General features: G+C 39.6%; 1 protein-coding gene across 1 annotated transcript; it reads left to right on the forward strand.

The window, feature by feature from the left end:
• The first annotated feature begins 1014 nt into the window (after positions 1 to 1014).
• On the forward strand, positions 1015 to 13778 carry LOC125301749 (myosin heavy chain, fast skeletal muscle-like). Its single transcript, XM_048254467.1, is given in 42 exon segments — positions 1015 to 1218; positions 1629 to 1772; positions 1866 to 2022; positions 2372 to 2399; positions 2507 to 2621; positions 2706 to 2798; positions 2887 to 2950; positions 3042 to 3140; positions 3890 to 3993; positions 4087 to 4189; positions 4192 to 4224; positions 4475 to 4593; positions 4674 to 4823; positions 4984 to 5154; positions 5240 to 5546; positions 5668 to 5738; positions 5975 to 6062; positions 6248 to 6365; positions 6816 to 6939; positions 7041 to 7177; positions 7553 to 7808; positions 8445 to 8687; positions 8780 to 8956; positions 9050 to 9195; positions 9317 to 9368; positions 9370 to 9408; positions 9506 to 9895; positions 9979 to 10105; positions 10210 to 10328; positions 10406 to 10602; positions 10711 to 10894; positions 11000 to 11165; positions 11339 to 11463; positions 11578 to 11886; positions 11970 to 12173; positions 12267 to 12377; positions 12379 to 12393; positions 12540 to 12710; positions 12794 to 12898; positions 12988 to 13083; positions 13195 to 13326; positions 13546 to 13778. Coding segments are annotated over 42 exon segments (5811 nt in total). The 3' UTR covers positions 13564 to 13778.
• Positions 13779 to 14973: the final 1195 nt, after the last annotated feature.

Here is a 14973-nt window from a genome sequence, read left to right on the forward strand (position 1 = left end):
CACATTCTGTTTACTAATCTGATATCATTAAAAAGGCTAACTGAGAAAACACTGGAGAATCTTTTTGCAATTATGTAAACACATAATGTAAACTGAAAACTGCTGCCCTGATTAAAAAAGCAATGCACCTGATCTCAGCTAGTATACTGTCTATAATGGAGTGGAATGGAATTTTCTAAGTGACCCCAAACTTTTGACCGGTAGTGTATGTATATATCTCTCCTGTTTATAGCAACCCAATAGTAGTGGGGTCAACCAGTAAGCTTTTAGGGCTATTTTCTAAAAAAGACAAAATATTAATGTATAATAATATACAAAACATATTAATGTATAATAAATAATAATTCAACCCATCTCCCCTTAAGTAAAAATGCTCTAGACCAAGTAATTTTACCAAATAATATAGGTATTCCTGTTTATGACATGAAATGTATATTTTTTGATGCAGTTATGCATTCATGCATATAAAAAAAGATATTCTGGTGGTGTTGAGATAAAAATAATTCCAGTGGAAAGAACAAGACCCTACAATAATGTCACCCTGCACAGCTCATGCCCAAATCTAGCAGAGCTCTTGCTGACTGGTCACAAGTCTCTATATAACACAGCAGCACCAGGCTTCTCTCAAGACGAACCAGCTCTAAAGGTGAGTGACACATTTGGGGAATTGTTCAGCTCAGTAATACTTCACAGATATCATGTGCAAATGCCTATTGATAATTAAAAACTACCTAAATTGTTTTTCCACCACCTAGTTGAAAGCAGTTATCTACGTCTTGGGAGTTTAGCAGGTATGTACTAGTTGATGCCACGAATATGTGATAATATAACAGAGCAAGCCTACCAGATGAAACCATGAGGCACACTTTATCAGGGGAATTAAACAATTTCATGGCTTATTCATGAATGACAGGGTGTAAGCGCCAGTGATGAGGAGAGAGTGTGGAGACTGCTCATGCTACAGCTGGTTCCAGGAAGTAACAGACACTTTTTCCCCCACAGTAAAGTGCCATCATGGGGGACTCAGAGATGGAGTGCTTTGGCCCAGCGGCCATCTATCTCCGCAAACCTGAAAGGGAGCGTATTGAGGCCCAGAACAAACCATTTGATGCCAAATCAGCCTACTTTGTGACTGACAAAGAAGAAGATTATGTCAAAGGAGTGCTGGAGAAACGAGAGGGTGGCAAAGCCACTGTCAAACATCTAACGGGTGGCAAAGTAAGATATCACATTTTATTATCCTCCCTTTTCACTTTTTTTCTACTACACTGTGACATTTACATACATGTATTCTATGATGTTGGTTTCTTTTATTTAAAATTCCACATTGTTTCTATTTAAACTTCTGACAAATAGAACATGACAGGCAATTAATGTAATGTATTGTCTGTGTCTTGAAAACATTATCTCAGCTCTGTGACAAACACTATGTAGGTTTTGTTTTAATTGAAAGTAGACTTTGGTTTGAATTTGAAATATCTAGTCAATATTACAATATAAGCTATGCATGTCTGAAGAATAACTACATTGTAGAAATGCAGCATGCTTATCCTGTGAAGCTTCACATGTTCAATGTTCAGTGATATCAGCTATGGGCATAAAATACTGACATTTACTATGCCTTGCAGACGGTCACTGTGAAAGAGGATGAGATCTTTCCCATGAATCCTCCAAAGTATGACAAAATTGAGGACATGGCCATGATGACCCACCTCCATGAGCCTGCTGTGCTGTACAACCTCAAAGAGCGTTATGCAGCATGGATGATCTATGTAAGATACATAACAGATCTTGGTTCTTCTCACAGTACATTACTACAAAACAATGTCTATGTAAGAGCTACAACCACTACTTCTCTGTTACAGACCTACTCTGGGCTGTTCTGTGTCACTGTGAACCCCTACAAGTGGCTCCCAGTGTACGATGCTGTGGTTGTAGCTGGGTACAGAGGCAAGAAGAGAATTGAAGCTCCACCCCACATCTTCTCCATTTCTGATAATGCCTATCAGTTCATGCTCCAAGGTGGGATGTTAATTGTTTACAAAATTAGAAAATGAACGAAATATGCGTCTTTTGCAACAAAGTATGAACATAACTCAGATACAATATAGAGGGAATGCAAAAAAGAAGAAAAATATCTCCGAAAAATTCTGTAGCATAGCAGTTCTTTTGCTTTTTGATTCCTACTCGAAACTAGAAAAGTTGCTAGATTTCCTACAGAGGGCCTACAGAGGACCGTTCAGAAAAGTGCCGTTCGTAATGTTATGAGGATATATGTCATCAAAATGATTTTGGAAACTTTGTTAAGGTCAAAAAACTGTTAAGCTCTGTATATTATACTGAGTACAGCAATATTCCTTTTCTCCCTCAGATCGTGAAAATCAATCCATCCTAATCACGTATGGACTCTTCCAAACTACATTTTAATAATGAAAAAATTGAAAATGGATGCATGTTTGGACTGAAAGCACATGACTATTATGTTCTCTCTCCTATTTGTTTCCAGTGGAGAATCTGGTGCTGGGAAGACTGTGAACACCAAGCGTGTCATCCAGTACTTTGCAACAATTGCAGTGGCTGGAGGATCAAAGAAAGCTGAGGCCACCTCTGGCAAAATACAGGTGAGTAGGAGAAACATCAGATCAGATTTATATTGACTTTTTGGGAAAGACTAGCTTCACTAAATGACCTCACTTCTTCTCCAGGGGTCACTAGAGGATCAGATCATTGCAGCCAACCCTCTGCTGGAGGCCTATGGTAATGCCAAGACTGTGAGGAATGACAACTCCTCCCGTTTTGTAAGTATTTACAAGAAAATCATAATAAATTACTTTTTAAAATTACTTTATTTTTACTAAAAAAAAATTTCATCACAAATTTTTTCAGGGTAAATTCATTAGAATCCATTTTGGCACAACTGGCAAACTGGCCTCTGCTGATATTGAGACATGTAAGTGGTCATCATCTACTATTAAAAATAAATATTCAATACAATTTTAGAAACCTAATAATATCTAATTATCAAAAATGCCATGTCACAGATCTACTGGAGAAGTCAAGAGTGACATTCCAGTTGTCTGCTGAGAGGAGCTACCACATCTTCTACCAGCTTATGACTGGACATAAGCCTGAGCTGATTGGTATGATATGCATAAATACAATTGTATTTGTTTTTTATATGTGCATATATGTCTCTAATATGCATTTTACATGTCTATGTATTATACATATAATATGTAAAATAAAACTGGTATGTCTCAACATGTCTTTAAAAGATAGGGTATATCGCAGCCACCGCACTTGGCAGGAGTTACGTCCTGCACCTTATGTGGGGTGGCTAGCATAGAGGTCGCTCCCCTCACACGGCTTCAACTGAGGGCAGAGCTGCATGATTCAGACCTGTTGACTTCACTGGCCTTTCAAGTGAGCACCTCACTTCACCGGTGTTTCATCAACTAGCCCACAACACCTCCATGGGGCTTGACAGCAGAACCAGCGTCCTGGAACTGCTCCCTCGGCCATTCAGGACTTCACCACTCAGCTCTGACCCCGCCCCCTCTGCCAACCTGGTTTAGCCACCGCTCGCTCCTCTTTAACCACAGCCAAGTGGATGCTGTCTCTGCCTGTTTTGATATGCTGTTCACCAGGTTCTTGCGGATTGCCCCTCTAACCCCAAGCGTCCCAATGCTTTCCAAAGTCCCAATGCTCTCCAAAGTGACTGTACCGGGAACCCCCTGCAACCCACCTCCACCGGTAGATTCCAGGCTCTCCAACCCCTCTGCTGGCTCGTTGCTAGTGGCCTTGTTGCTTGGGACCCATCACTGCCACGCAACATTGACTGTTAAATTTCTGATGTAATTGGCAATCTGATGACTGTTTTTCCATCTAGAGGCACTTCTCATCACCACCAACCCATATGATTTCCCAATGATCAGCCAAGGTGAAATCACCGTCAAGAGCATTGATGATGTGGAGGAGTTCATTGCCACAGATGTAAGACATCCAAATAAATACTCATTTTTACATTGAAGTTGGTTTTATGGAAATTATGAGTCATTCATACTCATTCCAACTTGATCTCCTTAGACGGCCATTGACATTTTGGGCTTCACTGCTGAGGAGAAAATAGGCATCTTCAAGCTTACTGGTGCTGTGATGCATCATGGGGCCATGAAGTTCAAACAGAAGCAGAGGAAGAGCAGGCTGAGCCTGACGGCACTGAGGGTAAGATTTGAAAGGTTTTCTAAAACTCCAACTCACTATCTATTTAACAGCAGAAAACCATCATATATTAAACAACCATTACAAAATTAAATTATGTGATCAATAAACTTTTTTTCAAATTAAGTTTTAGTTTCAAGTTCCATGTAATACTTTTCAAATTTTTGTTGATATTTGGCAATGTAATGCCTCTGCTGTAAAGTGATTGGAAAGTTGACTACTTTTTGTTAACTGATATTTATTTTTTTATTAGTGGCTGATAAAATCTCCTACCTCATGGGCTTGAACTCTGCTGATATGCTGAAGGCTCTGTGCTACCCCAGAGTGAAGGTTGGAAATGAGATGGTGACCAAAGGTCAAACTGTGCCTCAGGTTAGAAACATGATGCTTGACAAATTATATAAGATGTTTTGTACAATCATGTATTTACAATCTTATTTATACCTGACTAGGTCAACAATGCTGTCAGCGCTCTGTGTAAGTCAGTCTATGAGAAGATGTTCTTGTGGATGGTCATCCGTATCAATGAGATGTTGGACACCAAACAGCCAAGGCAGTTCTTCATTGGTGTGCTGGACATTGCTGGATTTGAGATTTTTGATGTAAGTGATTTTGAAATAATAATAATAATAATAATAATAATAATAATAATAATAATATAAGTGATCTACTATTTATTTTTAGTTAACACAATAATTCAGGAATTCAAAATGTTATAAATGTGTTTGTACTTGAATATGTATCTTTTTCCCTAAATACTAGTTTAACAGTTTGGAGCAGCTGTGTATCAACTTTACCAATGAGAAACTGCAACAGTTCTTCAATCACCACATGTTTGTGTTGGAGCAAGAGGAATATAAGAAAGAGGGAATTGATTGGGAGTTCATTGACTTTGGTATGGACCTGGCTGCCTGCATTGAGCTTATTGAAAAGGTAAAGTCAATAATTCAAAAATATGCATATTTAATAAAAAAAAAAAAGGTATTCAATGTAATGCTATATGTTCTATATCTCAAAGCCAATGGGCATCTTCTCCATCCTTGAAGAGGAGTGCATGTTCCCCAAGGCCTCAGACACTACCTTCAAGAACAAGCTGTATGACCAGCATCTTGGTAAAACCAAATGCTTTGAGAAACCCAAACCAGTAAAGGGCAAACCAGAGGCCCACTTCTCCCTGGTGCACTATGCTGGCACTGTGGACTACAACATCAATGGCTGGCTGGACAAGAACAAGGACCCACTGAACGACTCTGTTGTGCAACTGTACCAGAAGTCTGCAGTGAAACTGCTGGCCTTCTTGTATGCATCTCATGCTGGTGCTGAAGGGTACATGGTTAAATTATGATTTTAAGATATATCATCATAACAGTCACATCACAGCTACACTGTTCACTGGTCAGAGTCCACAAGTCCAAACGTGCTTCTTGTATTTGTTTGATCTTTTAGCTGATGGTGGTGGCAAGAAGGGAGGCAAGAAGAAGGGGGGTTCCTTCCAGACGGTGTCTGCTCTGTTCAGGGTGAGTAACTGCTCTGTTCAGGGTGACTAACTGCTCTGTTCAGGGTGAGTAACTGCTCTGTTCAGGGTGAGTAACTGCTCTGTTCAGGGTGACTTCATGGTTGATTTATATATAAATGATCAAATGATATGTGATATATGATCAAAAAATGTTTTGGAAAAGCTTTTGACTAAAAGATTGTTGATGTGTTTAGTTACTTGTTTGACTTGTTCTAAATTGTCTATGCATAATCACAGGAAAACTTGGGCAAGCTGATGACCAACTTGAGGAGCACTCATCCTCACTTTGTGCGCTGCTTGATTCCCAATGAGTCAAAGACCCCAGGTGAGTAAAATGTCATAATAATTACATATACATGTAATCATAATTGATGGTACGTAAACTCCCTATCTTCTCTTTTATTGAAAATATATCCTTCACCTTACAGGTTTGATGGACAATTCACTAAGCTGTTTTTATAAAGAAAAGCATTCAGTGCGTCACCTCAATTGTGTTTGATTTCCTCAAAGGTCTGATGGAGAACTTCCTGGTCCTTCACCAGCTGAGGTGTAATGGTGTGCTGGAGGGTATCAGAATCTGCAGGAAGGGCTTCCCCAGCAGAATCATTTATGGTGACTTCAAGCAGAGGTGACTAAAAGAATTTAATGATTAATAATTATTAGAGGTATTAAATTGCTTAAAAGTGTTAAGTATATGTATTAAGACAGTCATAAAATGACAAGTCAGATAAGAAACCATATTATTATTCATATATTAAATATGGTACAATAGAACCTGGGGCAGTAGGGCAGTGGTAGTGTAGTAGCATGGTAGCGTAGTGGCTAAGGAAGTGGGGCAGTGGTAGCATAGTCACTAAGAAAGTGGGCTAGCATGCTAAGGAAGTTGGCTAGCATGCAGTAGCCTGAAAAGTTGTGGGTTCAATTCATGGGTTCCACTGTTGTTGAGCAAGGCACTTAACCCTGAGTTGCTCTGGGACAATGGCCCTTTTAAAATAATTGAAATATAGTAGTTTTGGATAAAAGTGTCTGCTAAATGAATAAATGTAATGTTGCACCTATTCTTTCTCTTAAATCTAAGATACAAAGTGTTGAACGCAAGTGTCATCCCTGAAGGACAGTTCATTGACAACAAAAAGCCTCAGAAAAACTCTTGGGGCTCCATTGATGTGGACCATACTCAGTACAAGTTTGGACACACAAAAGTAAACCAATTTCATTCAATTTTTAACAACAGACTTATAGACTGCATCTGTGAGAATATCTGAAAATACCTTTTTCTGTAACCTCTTGAAATTATCCACAGGTGTTCTTCAAAGCTGGTCTGCTGGGTGTCCTTGAGGAGATGCGAGATGAGAAATTGGCAACTCTGGTCACAATGACTCAGGCCCTCTGCCGTGCCTTCCTGATGAGGAAGGAGTTTGTTAAAATGATGGAAAGAAGGTAAGTTCGAGTTTAAATACTACTTTTATGATACAGTATTTTTATTGCAGTTGCAGAATAAAATATAGATTATAAAATAGATAGTTCTGGTAGAAAGATTTTAAATAGAAAAATGATTGCATTTTTGTCATTGGGTGCTTATTTTATGAAAACTTGCATGTATATGAAGTAACCATCTTAAAAAAACAATGAACCCTGTGCAGATTTTAAAAAAAAAATTACATGAAGTGTCTATGTGATTACAGAATTTCTTCTGTTTGTCTAATGTAAAAATAGTTTTACTGAAAGTTAACTGTTGTTGCATACACTTCACAAACAGAGGACTGAATTGAATTGAATTGAATTGAATTGAATATGGACTTTTCTGTTTAACAGAGAATCCATCTTCACTATCCAATACAATATCCGTTCATTCATGAATGTGAAAACCTGGCCATGGATGAAGCTGTACTTCAAGATCAAGCCACTTCTGAAAAGTGCTGAAACTGAGAAAGAACTTGCTAACATGAAGGAGAACTATGGGAAAATGAAGACAGATCTGGAGGCTGCCCAGGCAAAAAGGAAGGAGCTTGAGGAGAAGATGGTTTCTCTGCTGCAAGAGAAGAATGACCTGCAGTTAGCTGTAGCAGCTGTGAGTACTGTTCTATTACCTCCACCAGGAAGTAATGTTTTCTGTGTGGTTTATCTGATGATTATTATTGTTGAATGGTGTTGATGGTCCAAGAACAATAACCCAATAAAGATGATAGATAGATAGATAGATTTTAGATAGATAGATCTATTGATCCCCAAAGGGAAAACTGTCAGCCGTGCATTCAGTATTCATTATACAACTGTTGTGTCATATGGCAATCTGGTTTTCTCTCTAGTTTTCAAAGTAAGGAAATGCATTTCTTTACAGACAGTCTTACCCAAATTACAAATTTTAGCAAATTAGCATGTGGTGTTCTCATGACATGGAATTAATAAATGAATGCAAGCATTTCCATATCAAATAAATTGCCTAAAATGATATCTGATGATTATTATTGTTGGATGGTGTTTATATTTATGTTGACACATTTAACATTTAAACCGATTACACACTGATATCTCAAGCTTCAAAACTTGCAGAGACAAGAGCTATATGGGGAGGTCTGCCTTCTAGGAGTTGCCTAGGAGTTTTGTCATTGTATAATTGAGTGGTTTGGCTGTAATTAAAAAACTGTATGAAAACTACTATAATAGTTTCTGTATATAATTGTACCATATCACTAATTCACACCAGGAATCTGAGGGCCTCTCAGATGCTGAGGAGAGATGTGAGGGTCTCATTAAGAGCAAAATCCAGCTGGAGGCCAAACTCAAAGAGACGACCGAGAGGCTGGAGGATGAGGAGGAGATCAACGCTGAGCTGACTGCCAAGAAGAGGAAACTGGAGGATGAGTGCTCTGAGCTGAAGAAAGACATTGATGACTTGGAGCTCACCCTGGCCAAAGTGGAGAAAGAGAAACATGCCACAGAGAACAAGGTTAAAGTCATTTTTGTGGTCTACCCATTACATTGATTCAATATGGCAGAATATATAGCATTGTAAAATATACTGAAATCACATCCCCTTAGGTTAAAAACCTGACTGAGGAGATGGCATCTCAAGATGAAGCCATTGCTAAATTAACTAAGGAGAAGAAAGCCCTCCAAGAGGCACATCAGCAGACTCTGGATGATCTCCAAGCAGAGGAAGACAAAGTCAACACTTTGACCAAATCAAAGAGCAAACTTGAACAACAAGTGGATGATGTAAGGGTGCCATATGATACACAACACTACAAAATATATTATATTCATATGGTGATGATAACTTAACATATATTCAACATATTTATATCACAGCTGGAAGGATCATTGGAGCAAGAAAAGAAGCTTCGCATGGATCTTGAAAGAGCCAAGAGAAAGCTTGAGGGTGACCTGAAATTGGCCCAGGAATCCATAATGGATCTGGAGAATGACAAACAGCAGTCTGATGAAAAAATCAAGAAGTAAGGGATAAACATACATTTGATAAGAGGAAAACAACACCAGCATGCTATTACCCATTGGCCCAGAGTATTTGACACTGAAAATGCATGATTAATTTTACCATTGTTTTAATCTTTAAAGGAAGGACTTTGAAATTAGCCAACTTCTGAGCAAGATTGAAGATGAACAGTCAATTGGGATCCCAACTTCAAAAGAAGATTAAGGAACTCCAGGTGACCTTTTATTATTGGTTTAAGAAATATTCTGATGACCATGGGATTATATTTTTTACATACTTGATATTATTTGATCTCTGAAACAAATGTATAGGCTCGAATTGAGGAACTGGAAGAGGAGATTGAAGCTGAGCGTGCAGCACGGGCCAAAGTGGAAAAGCAAAGAGCTGATCTCTCCAGGGAACTTGAGGAGATCAGTGAGAGGCTTGAGGAGGCTGGTGGGGCCACTGCTGCTCAGATTGAGATGAACAAGAAGCGGGAGGCAGAGTTCCAGAAGCTGCGTCGTGATCTTGAAGAGTCCACCCTGCAGCATGAAGCTACTGCTGCTGCTCTCCGCAAGAAGCAGGCCGACAGCGTGGCGGAACTGGGTGAGCAGATCGACAACCTGCAGCGTGTCAAGCAGAAGCTGGAGAAGGAGAAGAGTGAATACAAAATGGAGATCGATGACCTGTCCAGTAACATGGAGGCTGTTGCTAAGGCAAAGGTATGAATAACTACAATGCCTCCTGAGAGATTTTTAGAAATGCCTTGTATTGGCCCTTAACAAATATGTTTCTTTTTTTTCAGGCTAACCTAGAGAAGATGTGTCGCACTCTTGAGGACCAACTTAGTGAAGTGAAGAGCAAAAGTGATGAAAATCTTCGTCAACTAAATGATTTAAATGTACAAAAAGCGAGGCTGCAGACTGAGAATGGTAAATGCAAAAGGCTAGCAAATATGTTCATTCTTCTGTTAAAACCAATGTACAAATTGATTCCATTCTTTCAATGACTTAACACTTCTGTTTTTTCCACAAAGGTGAGTTTAGCCGCCAACTTGAGGAGAAGGAGGCTCTTGTCACTCAGCTGACAAGGGGCAAGCAAGCTTATACCCAACAGATTGAGGAGCTGAAGAGGCACATTGAGGAGGAAGTCAAGGTAAAAAAGTGATATAAACCAAAGTCATGTTTAGGACGTCATTGTTCCTATCATGAAAACGTAATTGTTTTTAACAGGCCAAGAATGCTCTGGCTCATGCTGTCCAATCAGCTCGCCATGACTGTGACCTGCTCAGAGAGCAGTATGAGGAGGAGCAGGAGGCCAAGGCTGAGCTGCAGCGTGGAATGTCCAAGGCCAACAGCGAGGTGGCTCAGTGGAGGACCAAGTATGAAACTGATGCCATCCAGCGCACTGAGGAGCTGGAGGAGTCCAAGTAAGACATTACCCATTTGACGTCTGAAGTGAATGTTAACAACAGTTATCATCAGTTATATCTCACATGATTGCTATGACATTTCTGTCAAATATTGATTCACATTAGGAAAAAGCTTGCCCAGCGTCTTCAAGATGCTGAGGAGTGCATTGAAGCTGTAAATTCCAAATGTGCCTCTCTGGAGAAGACCAAGCAGAGACTCCAGGGTGAAGTGGAGGACCTCATGACGGACGTGGAGAGGGCTAATGCACTGGCTGCCAATCTTGACAAGAAACAGAGGAACTTTGACAAGGTGGGAAAGGAAATATGAATATCCTTCTCAGTATAGTCAATTAATTTCAGAAACAAAAGAGATGATGGATGGATTATTGTTTGTTTCTTTTTCTTATAATACCAGGTTCTAGCAGAATGGAAGCAGAAGTATGAGGAGAGTCAAGCTGAGCTGGAAGGTTCTCAGAAAGAAGCTCGCTCTCTCAGTACTGAGCTCTTCAAGATGAAGAACTCCTATGAAGAGGCTCTGGATCACCTAGAGACCTTGAAGAGGGAGAACAAGAACCTGCAGCGTATGTCAATCTTGAAATGTTTGCCTTATTTCACAAACATGATTGTGATACACAAAATGCACAAATATCAAACACAGTTATTTATAGAAATTAAGAATCTCAAGAAATTAGTACAACTAGCAGTTGAGTACAACTAGTATTCATAAATCAGTTTAAATATAATTTCCCTACAGAGGAGATCTCAGACCTTACTGAACAACTTGGTGAGACTGGCAAGAGCATCCATGAGCTGGAGAAGGCCAAGAAGTCAGTGGAGACTGAGAAAGCTGAAATCCAGACAGCACTGGAGGAAGCTGAGGTTTTTATCTGGTTCTTCATTGTCACTTAGATGTAATATTAACATTTTGCATATTCTAATGTATTTGCTTTATGTCTTATATTTTAGACTTTCAAACTTCGTTATTTAATTTAGGGTACACTTGAGCACGAGGAGTCCAAGATTCTTCGAGTTCAGCTTGAACTCACCCAAGTCAAGGGTGAAATTGACAGGAAGCTGGCTGAGAAGGATGAGGAGATGGAACAGATCAAGAGGAACAGCCAGAGGGTGATTGACACCATGCAGAGCACTCTAGACTCTGAGGTCAGGAGCAGGAATGATGCCCTGAGAGTCAAGAAGAAGATGGAGGGAGACCTCAATGAGATGGAGATTCAGCTCAGCCATGCCAATCGCCAGGCAGCTGAAGCTCAGAAACAGCTCAGGAATGTCCAGGGACAACTCAAGGTACCAAAGGGTCTACCGTACATTCAGTCCATAAAGTGCAGAATAACAGTGCTAATCAATGTAATCAATGATATTTCCTACAGGATGCCCAACTGCACCTTGATGACGCTCTTAGAGGACAGGAAGACATGAAGGAGCAGTTTGCCATGGTGGAGCGCAGGAACAACTTGATGTTGGCTGAGATTGAGGAGCTGAGAGCTGCTCTGGAGCAGACAGAGAGAAGCCGCAAAGTGGCTGAGCAGGAGCTGGTGGATGCCAGTGAGCGTGTTGGACTGCTGCATTCACAGGTAAGACAATTATGAAGGGATATATTTAAATTTTGCTGGTTTCTGGTACATATCATCTGGTCAAACTGTCTTTAATTTGATAATGATATGCAGAATACAAGTCTAATCAACACCAAGAAAAAGCTGGAGGCTGAACTTGTTCAGGTCCAGGGAGAGGTGGATGACACAATCCAGGAGGCCAGAAATGCAGAGGAAAAGGCCAAGAAAGGCCATCACTGATGTGAGGAAATGATGGTGCAGTATTGTATGCATATGGACATTCAATATTACCCATTCAAAATGAAGAACAGTTAATTCAGTTCTGAGAGGAAATGTGAGGCAGTTTAAATATGCTATGTTTTAACTAAAATATTTTAAAATTTTCAGGCTGCAATGATGGCTGAGGAACTGAAGAAGGAGCAGGACACCAGTGCTCACCTGGAGAGGATGAAGAAGAACCTGGAGGTCACAGTCAAGGACCTGCAGCACCGTCTGGATGAAGCTGAGAATCTGGCCATGAAGGGTGGCAAGAAACAACTCCAGAAACTGGAGTCAAGGGTATGATCTTTGGAATATGCACCAGTTTTAAAAATACATGATATATAATATGTTTGTTTGATAAACAAATCTATATTTTAAAGGTGCGTGAGCTGGAGGCTGAGGTTGAGACTGAACAGAGACGTGGAGCTGATGCCGTGAAAGGTGTCCGCAAATATGAGAGGAGAGTCAAGGAGCTCACCTACCAGGTAGGATAGCTATGTTCATGGATTAAAACCATGACATACATACATTGTAGATGGCTGAAATTGACTGGATTATCATTATAATTGTGCAGACTGAGGAGGACAAGAAGAATGTCACTAGACTGCAGGATCTGGTGGACAAGCTGCAGCTGAAAGTGAAGGCCTACAAGAGACAGGCTGAGGAGGCTGTGAGTAAAGTCATTTTGTTTTTGCGACTGATAAACTGGTTCTGGTAATTATCTGAGACAAAAGAAGGTACTGCTTTATCAACTAAAAAGATGTATTCACTAAAACCACAGGAGGAGCAGGCCAACACTCACCTGTCCAGGTACAGGAAGGTGCAGCATGAGCTTGAGGAGGCTCAGGAACGTGCTGACATCGCTGAGTCCCAGGTCAACAAGCTGAGGGCCAAAAGTCGTGAATCTGGCAAGGTAAAGTAATAGTTCATATAAATTAGAAAACGTTTGACTAATTATTTGTATCATACAGTAAAATAATTCCTATGGCTTCTAAAGAAAAACTGCATGTAATAGATATACAAAGAACTACATATAATAGATATACAAATATACTATAAAAATAACTTTAAATAACAATAGTTTTACAAGCAGCCAAGTTGTCTTGATTTGGTTCTTATCTTTATGTTTTAGAGCAAAGATGAAGAGTGACCAGTGAAGTCCTAACTGCCAAGGAGTCATAGAATATGAATTCCTCAATAAACCCAATCAAGATTAAAAAGCTACTCTTTGCATCTTTCTTTTTTCAGATTCTCTATATAAAAGTTATAAATATATCTGGGAAAAAAATGTATGGTTATGACACAAAGTAATCAATATTTCCATAATACACAATTAAATAACTAATAAAATTTTTATTTACTTGACCAATCTTGTCAAATGTCAATCTTGTGTTCCATCAACCTAATAGTGCATCTTTGCACACTGACCTTTTGACCTACACCCATGTGAATTGTTGTAAGCACATCATATCACAAATGGTTATCTACAGCTCTGTTTTCTACATCTGTCTCATGTACAAATATCAGGAGGACATTGTGGCAGTTTAAACGGTGATACAAATTCCTTACTTTTTAGGTGAGAATCACCTTTTTGATAATAAGTAACCTGCCAGATCCAATTAGATCTGGGGAGAAATTAGTTGGTGTGGGCTGTGGTGGGTAGGCCTACAAAGTGGTTGGCCTATTATAAGAGCACCTGGAATTAGCTGGTTAACAGGCTTTAAGGGGAACTGGGGGCATGTTTTACACATTATTGAGCTATTCTATTTCTAGTTCATTTTGGAAAGTTTAAATAAAAAATCCTAGGATTCACATAACACCTTTAGCAAATATGGCATTTAGACATATAGATTAGGCTAAAGCCTATACAGCATCTACAAAAGACATATTAGTTATATGAAATGTCAAGACTTATAAAACATACGCCTAATAAAACATTAAAATGTAAAAGCATTTTATGTAAAAATATAAAAAGAAAACTTGGCTAATTTTTGTTGCATAGGCCTAGCAGGTAACTCAACTCCTGTGCTTACGCTGCTGGCTGTGTTAGGCTGAGTTATAACACAAATCCCACAAAGAGCACTGAAAACATTGCCTACCTTTGCAGAGGTTCTTAGACCTTTCCCTAGAGGGAGACAAATCCTTGGTTATAATCTGGTTGAGCCATCTGCTGTAGCTCATTCGGGCAACCTGTCTGTTGGAGAACGAGAAAAGAAATTGCATTTAGTAAAGGGAAATAGCCTACTTCGGCATATATTGCTGTATTCACAAATTTTGAACAGATGGATGCATGCTGTCCTTGCTTTACAAAAAGAAACTCAAAAATGTCCATTACATTTGGACGCATAGTGCTTTGCAATCATTGAGCAAGGACAGCATGCGTCCATCTGTTATTAAATTAAGACAAAATTCATCAATAAACTCCCAGGGTCTAAATATGGAGTTTTCCCTCAGGATTGATTAGGCCTAAAGGAAAACATGATAACATTGATTAGACCTGCCCCAGCCGTGACGCAACTAGCTGGAGCACCTCCGCCGTACGCCGGCGACCCAGGTTCAT

The sequence above is a fragment of the Alosa alosa genome, chromosome 10 (genome assembly GCF_017589495.1).
Source record: "Alosa alosa isolate M-15738 ecotype Scorff River chromosome 10, AALO_Geno_1.1, whole genome shotgun sequence".
Taxonomy (NCBI): Eukaryota; Metazoa; Chordata; class Actinopteri; order Clupeiformes; family Clupeidae; genus Alosa; species Alosa alosa.